Source organism: Phascolarctos cinereus, unplaced genomic scaffold (genome assembly GCF_003287225.1).
Source record: "Phascolarctos cinereus isolate Bilbo 61053 unplaced genomic scaffold, phaCin_HiC Scaffold_2;HRSCAF=192, whole genome shotgun sequence".
In the NCBI taxonomy this organism is placed as follows: Eukaryota; Metazoa; Chordata; class Mammalia; order Diprotodontia; family Phascolarctidae; genus Phascolarctos; species Phascolarctos cinereus.
The window spans coordinates 19,613,097-19,629,186 of NW_027555625.1; the positions used below are offsets into that span (position 1 = coordinate 19,613,097).

The 16,090-nt window shown below is 39.7% G+C and overlaps 1 protein-coding gene across 1 annotated transcript in view; it reads right to left on the minus strand.

The window, feature by feature from the left end:
• The window catches only part of ADAMDEC1 (ADAM like decysin 1), a 31,892-nt gene extending 18,983 nt beyond the window's left edge, over window positions 1-12,909 (minus strand). Inside the window, exons 1-5 of the mRNA XM_078149102.1 lie at window positions 12,717-12,909; window positions 7,539-7,657; window positions 5,644-5,720; window positions 3,637-3,799; window positions 1,717-1,793 (exon numbers count right to left, since the gene is read on the minus strand). Of these exons, the coding sequence (XP_078005228.1) occupies window positions 1,717-1,793; window positions 3,637-3,799; window positions 5,644-5,720; window positions 7,539-7,657; window positions 12,717-12,768 (488 nt within the window). The 5' untranslated portion in view covers window positions 12,769-12,909. The remainder of the gene's footprint in view (window positions 1-1,716; window positions 1,794-3,636; window positions 3,800-5,643; window positions 5,721-7,538; window positions 7,658-12,716) is intronic.
• Window positions 12,910-16,090: the final 3,181 nt, after the last annotated feature.

The following is a 16,090-nucleotide window of genomic DNA, read 5'->3' on the forward strand; positions in this document are numbered from 1 at the left end:
TTAAATTCCTATTAAACATATTTTCACATTACTGGTGTTGTAAGTAAAAATTAAAACCAATAGGAGGAACCATCAGAAAGAGGAAACAAAACTCAACAGAAGAGAAAAAAAATAGCAATTCCACTTTCATAGTTCTTTCTCTGGATGTGGATAGCATTTTCCATCACGAGGTCTCTGGAGATGTCTTAGATCCTTGTATTGCTGAGAAGAGTTAAGTTTATCAATATTAGTCATCGCACAACGTGGCTGTTATTGTGTAAAACAGTCTCTTGGTTCTGTTCACTTCACTCAGCATCAGCCCATACAAATCTTTCCAGGTTTTTCTAAAGTCACCTTTTTCATCATCTCTTATAGCACAATAGTATTCCTTTACATTCATACACCACAACTTGCTCAGCCATTCCCCAGTTGATGGGCATCCTCTCAATTTCTAATTCTTTACTGCCACAAAAAGAGCTGCTATGAATATTTTTGTACATGTGGGTCCTTTTGACATTTGTATGATCTCTTTGGAATATAGCCCTAGAAGTACTATTGTTGGGTCAAAGGGTATAAGGCTGGCTTCTTTAACAGAGCTGGAAGCAGCAAGCCAAGAATCCAAAGTGAGGCATCATATCATGTGCCAGGTGCAAATAGGACAGAGGGCTCCCTCAGGTCAAGTTTTAAAAATGAATTCATTAGAGGAGAAGAAGGAGGAGAAAAGGGAGGAAGACAGGAGGGAGAAAGGAGGAGGGAGCTAGGGAGGAAGGAGGAGGAGGAGGATGGTAGAGAATTCACAGCCTGGGATACAAGGCTTCAGTAGGGGATAGACACTATGCCCTTTTCTAGGAGGCTCCTGTTGCAATAGTATTGAGTCGGGATAGTTTGTTAGGTTTTGTGGTTGGTCATAATGGGACGAAGCCAACAGATAGGAGGGAGCTGTCCATTCTGTAAAATTGCTTCCTATTTTAGCAAATGATTCCTGTTAACTAGGCTTAGTTGTTTCTACTGATTGAAGGAATACTTGCTTATTATCCACTTTTCTCTCTAAATTCTGAGGTCCTAGGACAAAACCCAGGTTGTCCAACTCAGGTACTAGCCAGGGTCTCTAAGTGGGTGTTAATAAATCTCATTAATTAGGGTCCTGTCTATGGAAAACTGAAAGTTATATTAATAAATGATATATACTAAATAAAATATATCATATGCCCACATATAATGATATTCATATATGGCATACAATAATGACAACATGATTCTATATCATACACATGATTTAGAATAATATATGTATACATGTTGTGCATGTGTGACATAGAATAATTATATATTGTATATTATATATACTATATATTTATATGACATGCACTTATCATATATGACACACACATATATTATATATATATATATGTATATATAATATATATATGGTTCACATATTGTAACTCTCCCCTTTTCCCTGACTCAATAATTAATCAATAAACATTTATTAAGCACCTATTTTGGGCCATGCACTGGGAATATGATGGCAAAAAATGAAAATCTGAGCTCAGGGAGTTTATATTTTATTGAGGAAGACAAGCTAGAAGGATATAAAAATTTAGATGTCAGCAGCTCAAGGAAGGCAGGGACTGCTTTCTGTTTTAGCACAGTGCCTTCCACACGATAGGTGCTTAATAAATGTTTCTTGGACTAGGGCTTGCAGAAGTGCTGAGCTTGACTGTTGGAAGTTCTCACCTCAGCCCCCCACACAGAGTGAGGCTGGCAAAAGAGTCCTTCTCATTCAGGATGTGACCTTGATAATAACAGCGTTCCTGGAGAGGAAAGGAGTGGAACATATTGTGAATGAACAGTTTTCATTGAAGGAAACCACAAATGTGTACTGGTGGCCCAAGCTTCTCTCTCTATCTTAGCACACAGCCTTAATTCTTGGACCTCCAGATACCAGCTGACATCCTCACCACTGCTGCCCATAACACCGACTTAACTGAAAGCCTGCCTCCCACACCCATAGGGGCCATACAAGATTTCTCAGAATGCTTCAGCTAAGAATGACACATTTATTGCTGATGCTCCAAAACTGCAATGCATTGTTCCAATAAAGAAAATTGGAGTCAGGAGGACCTGAGTTTAAAACTGGCCTCAGACCCTTGACACTAGATGTATGATCCTGGGCAAGTCACTGAAGCCCAATTGCCTCTCAAAAAAACATGAAAAGAAGAGACAATTCATGCTAAGGATATGAGATTTTGGAGCTGAACCTTTCAAGCTAGGCTTAAGAAGCAGCAGCATGGTCTAGTGGACAGAGAACCAGTCTGGAAGTCAGAAACACCAGGGTCCAAGTCCTGCTTCTGACACCTCACTGCTCTGGGCAACCATAAGCTGCAGCAAAGGTGGCAGCCTTCATTGGTTGAAACAGTTTCTTCCTCTCTGCCAATGGAAATCCATGTCCAGATCCTAGTCATACAACTAAACCTTTGATGGTATTTGGTCAACCCCTTAGTTTTACAGATGAATAAACTGAGGCCCAGAGAGGTTAAGTGACCGATATCCAAGGTCTCATAGCTTTGGTGCCAGTAAGGGTCTCTGTGGTTCAATCCCCATCATTTTGCAAAGGTGAAACTGAGGTGGAAAAAAAAGGAAGTGACTTACCCAAGGTTATAAATATCTGAATCATGACTTAAACCCAGGCCTTTTGGGACCTGGGTTTAAATATCACCCAATGTCTTTCCACTATAATCTCCTACCCTCTGCTCTGCCCTCAAGCTTCATGGGTCTCCATGATCATCCTGGTCTCCTAGATAGACTCGGCGTGAGGCAAATTCCCAAAGCTGTAATAAACATATTACTTCAAAGGGAAAAAAGGTTCACTTTTGGTCAGGTTTTCCAAAAATTGGCCTCTGTGAGTTAAAGTGAATTATCAGTGAAAATTGTGAACTCTGTTTCTGGATCCCACACTTCTCAGAGTCCCATCACCCTCTCCAACTCCTGGGATCCTTCCTTCTCCACTCTTACCATGTGTAATAAACTCTTAGGCAGCTTGGGATCAGGGCGCACATTTAGTACTTTCTACACTAAACATTACTCAGCCTAGGTTACTTCTCTACATGGGAGACCAAGATCATAGAAAGAAAGATTGCTTGATTTTTTTGTACTTACACTCCCATCATTTATCAGAGTGCTTGACACATAGTAAGTGCTTTATAAATTCTCGATGGCTTATTGAGTGATAAAGCCATGGCAATATGGAGAGTAAAACTGAATGGCTCCTTCTGGTTCATCTTATTACTGGAGAGTGATCTCTAAAGTTCCCTGATTGGTCTATAGGAGACTTTGCATTGAGGATGACAACTTGATTCCACTAAATGTTCATTTCTTGTTCCCTGCCCCCTCCTCCTTTGGTCAAGTAATCATAAGTACGAGCTGGACGAGGTCTGAGAAGCCAGTAAGTCCAAACACCTCATTAAAAAAAAAGTCAAGTCCTAACAAGAATTTCTTGTCACCATAGCTCTGCGCAGGTCTTTCTTGCTCAAGAAGCTTCCTTGTTTCTAGGATAAAAACCAAATGCTGGGAAACTGTGCCCTAGACAGTATACATATGACTGTCAGGAAAGTACAATGAATCCCAGAAGTTGCCCAGATAAACATTCATAGCTACCGCGGCCTGGGGACTGGTGGTGATCTTCTTTCCATCAGATGAGTAATATGTTTCTGCGTAGTGTGGAGATAGGAGGTCACTGAGAAGAAAAAGAAGCCAGTAGTGACTAATGATAGACTCAAAACTAAGGTTAACTGGGGAAAATCTGTCCCCTGACTTGTCCCTGTGTAGTTTTCAGAGTCACAGAACCTTAAAGTTTGATGGAAATCCAATGGTCACCCACTCTAGTCTTCACCCAAAGCAAGAATTCTCACTTCTATACAACATGGAATTGAGTATGAGTTCCACACTTCAAATCACACCCCTCCATTTGCAAGTCACTATTTTCTCTGAATCTTAGGACCCTCCATTCACAAACTGAGGGAGCAGAACTCTTAGATCTTTTTCAGCTTGGAATTTCCATCCCCTAGAGATGTTAAGTCTTGCTAATATTCTCTCTGTAATATCTCTTCCCTACTGCTTCTTTGTGCTCTGTCCACAGCTATTGACCTCCTCATTTCTTTTCAACTGGATTATTTTAACAGCCTCCTCCTAACTGATTTTCCTGGTTCCAGATTCTTCCTTCTCCTATGAATTCATCTATACCCCTGTTAAATTGATATTACAAAAGCACAGGTCCAACTAAGCCTTTCTCATTATCAATAAGTTTTATTAGATTCTTATTGCCTTGAGGATAAAATACAATTTCTTCTATTGGCCATTGAAAAGGCCTCCACAATTTGGCTACAACTGATCTTCTAGACTGTCCCTACGTTGCTTCCTTTAATGTACTGTATTACTTACTGTTATCCATATGTGACTATATCCTGCCTCCTTCTCCCTCCATGACTTTGCAAAGGCTATACAAGTCAGCCATGCTTATAATGCACCCTCTCCTGGCTTTTGTCTCTTGGAGTCCCCAGATCCCTCCAATACATTGCTCAAGGGTAATCTTCTATAGAAGGGCTTGTAGGTTCCTCTGAGTTATTACTCATGCCCCAGCCAAAGAAAGATCTCACTTGTCTTACTGATTCCTCCTATTAAAGGCTAATATTTTATAGACAAAGAAACCCAACTGGCTCCAAGTCAAAACTACCCTTTTCCTAACCACCTCAATGACAAGTGAAGCTGGGAATGGACACAATTATATCTGCTCACTATTCCTCTGTTCTGGTCACACAAAAACTTACTCAGCTTCCCCTCCTTTTGGGAATTCTTTTTTCCCCCATTCCCATTTCTCTTCTCTTTCCTTCATAATTCATGCTATTTTCTCAAGTCCTAGGTTCCTTTTAATTCCAGTCCCCAATCAAATATTCATAATAACTTTAATAACAAGAAATTGACACTTGTATATTATTTCAAAGTTTACAAAACATATTTTGTCCTTTCTGAGTCTTCCAACGTGTCTTAGATATATCTCTATCTATCTATCTATCTATCTATCTATCTATCTATCTATCTATCTTCTATCTATCTATCTACCTATCTATCTATCTATCTATCTATCTATCTATCTATCTACCTATCTATCTATCTTCTATCTATCTATCTATCTATCTATCTATCTATCTATCTATCTATCTATCCATCTTCTATCTATCTTCTATCTATCTATCTATCTATCTATCTATCTATCTATCTATCTTCTATCTATCTATCTATCTATCTATCTATCTATCTATCTATTTACTATTTTATAGACAAAGAAACTAAAAGTCAGAGAGGTTGGGACTTTCCCATTGTAAAAGACAGAGACAAAATTTGAACCCAAATCTTCCTAACGCTAGTAAAATACCAGAACTTCCATCATGGGTATCCTTCTTTTCTACTACTCTAAAGCTAGTAGCTCTCCAGAGATCCCCAAGTCCTCATTTCTCCTTGGAAAAAGATCAATGTGGAAAATAAAAGTGAGGGTAGATTTGCCATTCATCCCACGTTATTTCCTCCAGCTTTGGTTTGAAGGCATGTGTTCTGAAACCCAAAATGGATTTTCATACTTGAAGAATCAAGTTGGATGACAAGACTCGCCTGTTTTGGTGTAATTGAAAGACCACGTCTTCCCCATTTAATGTAATTTGATATTGCACCTCAGGTTCATATTTTTCCTGGAAAAACAGAAAGTCATTGTCAGCAACCAAGCCAAAAGATTTCTCTTGAGTCTTCTAGGTTGATGAGTGAGACTCTACCTGGGACAGACTTCAGAAAACAACTGGCTCAAAAATGATCAACCCATTTTCAGGAAGGATTTATTATTTAATCAGCCTGGCAAATCCTCAGTGAAGAAACATCATCCCTCCTATGTAGAACATAACCCATCAATGACTTAGTGCCTAAGTCCTAGAGCAGGGGTCTAAACTGGCATCCACAGATGGGTTCTGTGAACTTGGATGGAAAAGTGAATACTTGTTGACTGACTGAAAACTGTATTTAAATATAAGAGATTTTTCAGTATTGTCACCATTTCATTAAGACATATCAACTTGCCGGTCTGTGAAATCAAGCTGAGATACTAATTCCAGCCCTGATGTATATACTGGTACTATCTTGATCTGTCTGTTTGCAAAATTCCACCTTGAGATATCAGCTTTCCCTCTGGTGTTAGCTTACCAGTTTATTATTTTACCTAATGTAGATATCCTCCTTCTGCTTTCAGTTCTTGGATGTGTAAATCTTTCTCTTTCCCTTTGCCTTCAGTAAAAATTCCAGTTGTATCCATCCTGCATTGTCCTATATAAGAGTTCTAAAAATGCTACTCATAGCCCATTGTTTTTTGTGCACCAGAGGACTGTGCTCTAAGAATAAAATGAACTACTTATTAAAATGTCTCCCTGTGTAGAAAAATATGACTGTCCACAATACCTAGCAATAAATCACTGTGTTTTTTAATAGCATTGATTTCCTTTAAGATTCCATATATTTTATTTTATGCATTCAAAAACATTGTGAGTAGGGGGTCTGTAGTCTTCATCAATTGTCAAAGGGTTCTACATAAGATAAAGGTTACAAGTCCTTGTGCTAGGGCATTTTCTGAGAGCTTCTGAGAGCAAATGACTTGACCATGGTCAATTGGATAATATATGTCAGAAGTGGGATTTGAACCCAGATCTTCTTGACCTTCCCAGCAATATATTCTCTATCCCAAGGTGTCTCCATGACTCTTATTTCAACCTATAAATTTTGTGTTCTTAAGTAGACTTGGAATGGAAATCAAAGAATTCAGATGAAGTACATTTATGGAGTTTGGGTAGAACCAAATGCAAAAGATTAAAGCTAATTGTATATTCTTTGAAGAATGACTGGGTAAACATGGGGAGTGGTACCTCGCACAGCTCTAGACATATGATTGCTGCCCAGGGAAAGTGTATCATAACATGACAGTCTATTATTCACACTTGGGCAAAGCCTCATGGGTTGACCCATGCAATTAGATACCACTATTCATGCTGAGGGACCTATCTCAAATGAAGACACAACACATCAAAGGAGGTAAAGACTCCCTAGGAAGGTCAGGGACCTTTTATGGAGGAGTGGATTAGAGTATTGGACATGTAAGTCAGGAAGACCTGAGTTCTAATCTTTTCTCACTTGTAACTATGTGACCCTGGGACACTTACTTAACCTCTCTTAGCCTCATTTTCCTCATCTGTAAAATGGAGATAATGATAACACCTATCTCACAGGCCTGCTGGAGCACAAAATGAGATAGCAAATGTAAAACAGTTTGAAAAGCTTGACAAGCTAGATCGATGCAAGGCATTGTTATTTGCCATTTTATGGTGCCTGCTCACGATACGAGTGTGGACTCCAGTGAAATCAGGCACCACAAATGGAATGGGTATTTGGGGCTCAGGGATCTAGCTGTGGGATGTTTTCCAGTTTTTAGGTTGAGATGACTACCCCACAGAGGCATCCCCAGTGGTTACCTCCTCGCCATAAGGCTCTGTTGGGTTCTCTTGGATCTGTCTTTTTTGCATGACATGAAGTTTTTGAGGATAAACCACTTCATATTGTTTGAATTCCTGTGGTTCGCTTACAATCATTGCTAGAAAGAAAGGAGAGATGTTGAGTTAAGGATGTGGTGACCAACTTCCTTCTGAAGAATGGAGAAACTGGGATACTTCATGATCTGAATAGCCCTTGAAAAATTACAGACATTTTCAGATCCTTTATCTCATGTAATCCTTCCAGAGAATCTCAAAATTTCATGCAGAACAGGCCTCAAAAACCTTGCAGTATAATCTTTACTGGCAATGTGGACACATTCAAGCTGCCTCTAAGATCTGGTGACCTTTACAGATCAGAAATGCAAAGAGGTGAGCAATCTCTTGTTATTCTTGCAGGTCTAATCATTAAAGAGTTCTTTTCCTTGGGTCTCAGTCTCTTCCTGTCTTTGTACTATGGTTTATCAGAAAAATTGGGCTCAAAATCAATTCAAGTCACTAGCACTTATCAAGTACCTACTATGGACCAGAGACTATGATAAATGCTGGAGAAAACACAAAGGTTCCCTATGGCCCAAACTATTTATAACAGCTTTTTAAGTGGCATTAATTTTCACCTTTTATTATTATGTCTCTGCAGCATTTAACATCGTTGATCACCTTCTCCTGAATAACTGAATAACTAACTGTTTTACAAGTCTCTGCCCTGGCCTCTCTTCTTTCCTTCCTCTCTATTATCTCTCTTTGTGATTGTATCAGCTCCCACAAGGTTTGATGATCATCTCCATGCAGGTGTTTCCGAGATCTGTCCCTAATCTCTCTCCTGAACTGCAGCCATAGATCACTAACTGTACTTCGGATGCCTCAAACTCAACAGATAGAACTCACTATCCCTCCCCAAATGTTCTCTTCTCTCCAACATGGTTCCCTCCAAAATTCTGGCTCAGAGGCTTGGTGTCCTCCATGAGTCCTCCTGCACCCTCCCCACATAGCCAGTCTGTTGAGCAGTCTTGTCCTTTCTTCACAACAGCTCATGTAGATGTCATCTTCTTCCCCCTTACCCCTCAGTCCCAACCCTGTTTTAAGCTTTCATTATTTCATTTCCGGGTAACTGGACCATGCTGGCAGCTTTTCTCGGCCTCAAGTCTCTGTCTTGGTTGAATCCACCATCTACTCAGCTGCCGAAAGGATTTTATTTTCAAGTTTGGGCTTTATCGTGTCACCCCACGTCTTGATGAGCCCCCCCAGTTTCCTAATACTTTTAGGATTATAAGTATAATTATCTCCTGTTTTACCTTTAAAGTTCTTTGTAACTTGGCCCCTGTTCTCTCTTAGTCTTCTAATGTGCTCTGTGATACAGTTATATGACCTTCTTTCAGTCCCTCAAACCCGACTGTCATGTCAAGCTACTGTGTCTGCACTGGCTCTCCTCCGTGCTTGTAATGCTCCATTTCCTCACCTCTGTCTCTGGTTGTACCTGGCCTCCTTCAAGTTCTTATCGTTCAGTCATTTTTCAGTCACGTCTGCCTCTTTGTGACCCCATCTGAAGTTTTCTTGGCAGATACTGGAGTGTTTTGCCATTTCCTCCTCCAGCTCATTTTGTAGATAAGGAAACTGAGGCAAACAGGGTAAAATGACTTGCCTAGGGTCACGTAGCTAGTATGTGCCAAAGGCCAGATTTGAACTCAGGTCTTCCTGACTACCAGACTGACATTTTATCCACTGCACCACCTAGCTGTCCCCATTCCTTTAAAATTCAAGTCAAAATCTGTCTTCTAAAGGAGGACTCTCCCAGCTGCCAATGATTTCCCTTCTGAGATTACCTTACATATTTAGATATATCACCTCCATCTTTTGGTTCAATGTAGCCTCCCAATTCCAACTCAAAACCTTTATTCTATACCTTTTCTTGTTGAACATGAAGAAAACTATACTTACCACACCCAAATGACAATCTGATGTAATTGCAGAAAGATTCTGCAAGGTGATGGAGCTATTAAATGTTTTACTAGTAGAACTATTTGAATCTTGCCACTGGATGGGTGTTAGCAATTTGATATCATATGTGAATATCATGTGATTAATAAACATTTTTATTTGACTCTAATTTAACTGTACTCAGTAGCAATTAAGATGCATTTAATGCTAGAAATCATCCAACTGAGGTAGCTAGGTGTCACACTGGATAGAGCCCTGGGCCTGGAGCTCGGAAGACCTGAGTTCAAATCTGACCTCAGACACTTACTAGGTGCATGACCCCAGGCAAGTCACTTAATCTGTCAATGCCTTGGCTGCCTCAACTGTATAATAAAAGCAGATGACTCCCAGAGTTGTAAGGCTTAAATAAGATAATATTGGTAAAATGACTGGCACACAGTAGGTGCTTCATAAATGCTTGTTCCCTTCTCCTCCATCCCATTTATTTTGTATATATTTTCCATGTGGATATTTGTGTATACACTGTCTCACTTTCCTCAAGTAGATTACATTATTGTTATTGTCATTTCTATCATTCTATCCATTGCTTCTAATCCTGATGTACCACCAGAGTCAGATATAATGGGAGAGAAAGAGCTCATGGCTCAGACTGGGCCTTATAATAATTAAAGGGTAAAAGAGTCAATAATTCCTGCAGAAATTCATTCCCAGAGTCATTCAGTATCCGTTTAGTAATAGCCTGCTCTGTGTCAGGCCCCAGGAATATGAAAGCCATAAAACAAAAACTAGTCCTGACCTTCAAGGAACTTATGTCCTACTGAAGAGAATGGGCAAGGTGTGCAACCAAATAAAGGCAATATAATGTGCCTGAGGAAACTTCTGAGGATTCCAGGGACATAGTGACTCAACACTTGCCTTCCTGACTGCTTCTGACATCTGCCTAGGGCCAAAAGCACTTGTCAAGTGGGAATGACAACAACAATCCTGAGTTTTAACTTGGTTGCACCAGCCCTAGGACGTCCACCTCATCAGTACCTTCAGCTTCTGGGGCCACTGTGATTGGAGGGTGCAGCTCCTCCTCAAACTCGCATTTAAGAAGGGCACCCAGGCCAGCAGTCTCTTCATTTCCCACCTGGCTGCTGTCCTTTGGACTTTTCCAACATACCCCTCCCCTGGGTACTCTCCCACCCTCTCCCTTTTCAGTTTCCTTGTGTGTATTGCCTTCCCCCATTAGATTGTAAGCTCTCTGAGAGAAGTGTTTAGCACTGCACCAGGAATTTCTTTTTTTTTTAACTGCCAATAGTAGAGGGACAGGATGCTATATCAATTAAAAAGAGAGACTGTTTCTATGTGACTCTCTCTTCCTTTGATCTCTCAGAGAACATCACGAAACTCAAAGTCTTGGAATGAAGGGTGGCAGGTAGGCCTGCCCTTCCCAGTAAGGCATCTTGTCGACTGCTGCCATAGGGTACCGACAGTAAAGAGACAGGTGTGTATAGGGTTTCTGACTGCCTTTTCTGTTCTCTCTTTCATTTTTTGAGTAGATGACTGATCATTGACCTTGGGGTACGCACGTCCAACCTTGGAAGTGACTTTGTGAGTAAGAGGTCTTTAGGTCTTGGCTTCTTATAATGAACTGAGTGGAAGGAGGGCCATAGTTTATTCACTGAAGAAGAAGACCATAAGCAAGAGGTAGAGATCAATCCCTAGCCTAGCTTGCTGGAAGAATAAGCTTTTGAAGGAGACAGCACAAAACCGAGGAAAATATGAAATGTCTCATTAGCAGACTTGCCAACCACTTTATGTTCAAGTATCAGCTTCCCTCCAGACTATTAGCTGTAACTGCGTCTGTTTTATGTCACCCTTTCCATGTACGTTATGAATCTCATGTTTAGTATTTATCTTGTGCGTGAGGACTCTTTTCTCTTTGGGAAGACATAGACATGAACCCAAAATAAGAATAATAAAAATAAACAAAAATAAAACACCTAAGCTTTAAATATTTGCTACTGGTGGGGTTTTATGAAGCAAAGAGAGTGAGAAAAGGAAGCTTAGCCTTCCCTCTCCTCCCATCAAAGACCAGGCTCCCCTAGGAATAAACCTGTCCTGGACCATAGGCTTGAGGCTAAAGGAGAGGAGACCTTTAGGCAGAGGGAGTACACCGTACCTCCCACACCTTTCAGTGATTTCCTACTAAATATAAATTATAACATGATACAATATAATATAACAAAATACGATACAGTACAATATACCATACCATGATATGATATATGATACAATAAATATAACATAAGACAATATAATATAATAAATATAACAAAATATAGTACAATATAACAAAATATAACACTATTATGTTATGATATATGACATGACCTGATATGAAATGTTATGATGTGTTATGATATGATATATTATATGGGATATAATATAATATAGGCCACCACCATTCAGAATCTCCAATTCTTCTCCAGGCTAACCATCTTCAGATGCTTCAAGCAATCTTCATATAGCAAGGATTCAAGGACCTATGTGGTCATGGTTGCCCTCTTCTTGTTCTTTAGCTCATCTGTGCCCCACCCACCCACCCCAGGAAACTAGGTGGCACAATGGATAGAGTACCAGGTCTAGAGTCAGGAAGACTCATCTTTCTGAGCTCAAATCTGGACCTAGATGCTACTAGTTGTGTGACCCCCAGGCAAATCACTTCACCCTCTTTGCCTCAGTTTCTTAACCTGTAAAATGAACTGGAGAAGGATAGAGCAAACCATCTCAATATCTCTGCCAAAAATAAAACCCAAATTGAGTCAGGAAGAGTTGGACAAAACTAAACCACAAGATTTTGTTTTATTTTGTTTTTCTTAAATTTTGGCACCAAGATCTGAACACAATACCCCACAAGCTACGGTCTGATCAGAACAGAGGACAGCTGGACAGATGCCTTTATATCCTGTCTCTTTTAATGCAGCCAAAGCTCCTATTAGTTTTTTTTCTTTTAACTTTTTTGCTTTTAACACTACTGCCTCATATTTCAGCCCATTAAAACTTTCAGATCTTTTTTCAAAAAAACAAAAACTGCTGTCTCACTATGCTTACCCCATCTGTACTTGTGAAATTGATTCTTTGCAGCCATATGCAGAACTTTATGTTTGTCATTATTAAAGTTCATCTTCTTATTTCCAGTCTGGGACCTTTCTACCGATAATTGAGCCAGCTTACCTTGAGTCTGCATCATGAGCCCCAGTGCAGAAAGCAGAAGGCCTAGAGACATGGTGGCTGAAGATGAAGTGGGGCCTGCTAGCACAAATGTTGCAGCCTGAAAAGCACCACTGCTTTATATCTTCCTAGCTTCCCCTTATAAACCAAAAAGTTCAACTCAGGGTCTCCTCAGTTTTTAAATGCTGCAGAGTTTCGTAATGGAGCCCTTTAGCTGCTTGTAAACAACTGGGGTATCACTCTGAATAACTTCCTGACACAAGACAGGACCACAGAGCTGGAGAGCTCCAGGCAGAGCTTTTGGTCGAATTCCTTGTTTGTTACAGAATGGGAAACTGAGGATAGAGGGGAGGAAATGATGGGGTTGACGTTAGGAAAACTAGGCTTCTTCTGACAGTTACCAGATCACTTGGTCTTCCACACTTAGACATCTGTGTGTGATAGAGGGATCTTGCTCTCATCAGTTCTGCTGGTGTTCCTGAGAAGCTTTCTGCTGCTCTTCAGTGCCTCCCTCTCCTTACGTAAAACCAGGTGTGTGGGACCTCATTCTCTCAAAGCATTTCTTTCTATGATAACACAAGTATATTGAGCAGTTTCTGTGGGCTAAGCCCTGTGCTAGGTTCTGAGGATATAAAAGTAAAACAAACATAAAAATAAAATGAAAACAATCTTTGCCCTTCAGTAAAGTATATTCAATCCAATTCAACCAAAAATATATTAAGTATTTACTGTATAAGCGACTGGGGATCCCAGAAAAGGAAGGAAGGAAGGAGGGAAGAAAGGAAGAAATAAGGGAGGGAAATAAAAAAGGGAAGAAAGGTGGAAGGGAGAAAGAGAAAAAAAGGGGAAATCTGCTCTTGAGGAGTTAACATTAAAATAACAGAAAAAACAAACAGATTGATAAATGGGCAAATATTATTTAAGTCTTTTTTGTTATATTATGTTAATTTCCCAGCATATTGAGAGCTATAGCATATAACAATGATTTTTAAAGACATATGGAGGAAAAATATGTCAACAAAAAATAATCAACAAATCATTTAACTTTCTAAGCTCCCCAGGCCACTCTCTAAAACAGAAGTTCCCGAACTTATTTGGCTTACTGCCCCCTTTCAAAAAATACTTAGCACCACCCTCTGAAAGAAATCTACTTTCTTTAATCCTCTAGCATTTTTTAAAATTTCATCATTTCAAATACACACACACACACATATATGTTTAAAATGATGCATCTTAAATTTAATAATCTATTGCAAATTTGTGGCTTTTTCCCACATTGCAATTTTGATGACACAATATTGCATCATGTAACCATATAGTATTGTAATGTGAACAATTTATTACATGCACATTCCTTCCAATGCATGCTGGACCTCCAACACTTGCTTGTTGAGAGCAGTCGGCGGACTTGACCACTGATTAGTTATAACTTGCATTTTGTGTGTTTATTTGGAAAACAATGTAATCACTATGACTTTAACGCTGTTACACAACAGATGAAACAGGTATGAAGAGTTTTTCAAATTTTTCTTCTCTTTTTTTCTTTCCTCATGCCTTTACTGCCCCCTTATTTTTATGTAACACTCCCCAATTGAACCCAAAGCTGCTACCACACCCAACCTCCCCCCATCATTCCAATGCCCTAAGGGGGCAGTATCACACACCTTGGGAACTATGCTTAAATAGTAAGTTGCAACTAAGGTGTAGATCTTCATTGGTAAAGAAAATTTCCTTATCCAGATTTGCATATCTGTATGTATCTGTGTTTGTATGTGTATCATGTGTATGTACACTTGGGGGTATGTGTCTATATTCATGGATATGTAATATGTATGTACATATATATACATGTACATGTACATATACACTACATGTGCATGTATATACATGCACATGTATATGTATATGATGTCCACGTATATGTATATGTCCATGTATATGTATATGTCCATGTCCATGTATATGTCCATGTATATGTATATGTCCATGTCCATGTATATGTCCATGTATATGTATATGTCCATGTGGATCAAAGAAATCACAGCTCTGATCCCTCACCAGCCCTACGATGGCAGGTAAGCTTCGAGAGCCCTCCAAGTCAGATGAGGAGGTAAACGTAGGAGTTACTCGGACAATGTAGGTGGGGATCCACTGTTTCCCCTTAACCTTTCCACCCCATTTTTTTTACAAATAAGAGCGCTTTCTCAAAGCTCTTCTCGTGGGCCAAGGCTGGCCACTAACATTACAAACCATTGGTTCCTCTTTCTTCTTCTTGTTGCTTGTTCTAATCATGCAGTACAAGCTGTTGAAGGTTGTTGTCGTCCACTTGTTTCATTCATGTCCGACTCTCTCTGACCCCATTTGGGATTTTGCTAAGAAGCAAAGATACTGGAGTGCTTTGTTATTTCTGCCTCCTAAACTGTTCTTAAGATCTTTAATGAATCACCTTGAATCCCTTGTTATGTTCTTTTTTTTTAAACTTAATCAATTCTTTGTAATTGAAAAACAAAAACCCCTGTATTTTCTTTCCCTTTCACTCCCAAACCCTCTCCTAACTGAGGTGAAGCATCTTGCAAGAAATGCACATAGTCCAGCCAAACAAATTTGTATATTAGCCATGTCTGAAAACTGTGTGTTTCATTCAGCATAGAGAGTCCATCACCCCTCTGGCAGCTGGGGGAATGGCATGTCTCATTGTATGTCCTCCTCCAGAGTTGGGCATTGATCCATATTCTTGTCTTTCACTACTGTTGTGTTCACAACATTATTGTTACTTCATTAATTGTTCTCTTGGTTCTTATCATGTTATTCTGTATCAGCTCAAACAGTCTTCCCAGACTTCTCTGAAAATACCTTTTTCATCCGTTGTTCTAAGTGGATATTACTCCATTACCTTCACATGCCATAACTTGTTTAGCCATTCCCCAACTGATGGATTCTCCATTTTATTGTACCTTGTATTGTACTAATTTGTTATATGCTTCATCAATGCTCCCCCCCTACACACACACACAGACATGCACATATAGACATTGAATGTAACTACTTGAGGCCAGGGCCTATTTTCCCCCTCCTTTGTTTCCTCAGCTTTGCGGGTAGTAACTTTCTAATAATTGTGTTTACGAAGAAGACAAAATCAAAGGTGAGAGACAGAATGTAGAGGCCAGAATGAATCAGTTTGGCCTTTAGACGGTCACTAGTCAACAAACACTTTACTAAGGGTTTGCTACATGCCAGCTGCTGTGCTAAGCACTGGGGATACAAAAAAAGGAAAAACAGTCCCTACCTTCAAGAAAGTCCCAGTCTAATGGAGGACACAACCTATAGACAAGCATATTCACACACATCCATTATAAATTCAAGATAATCTCAGAGGG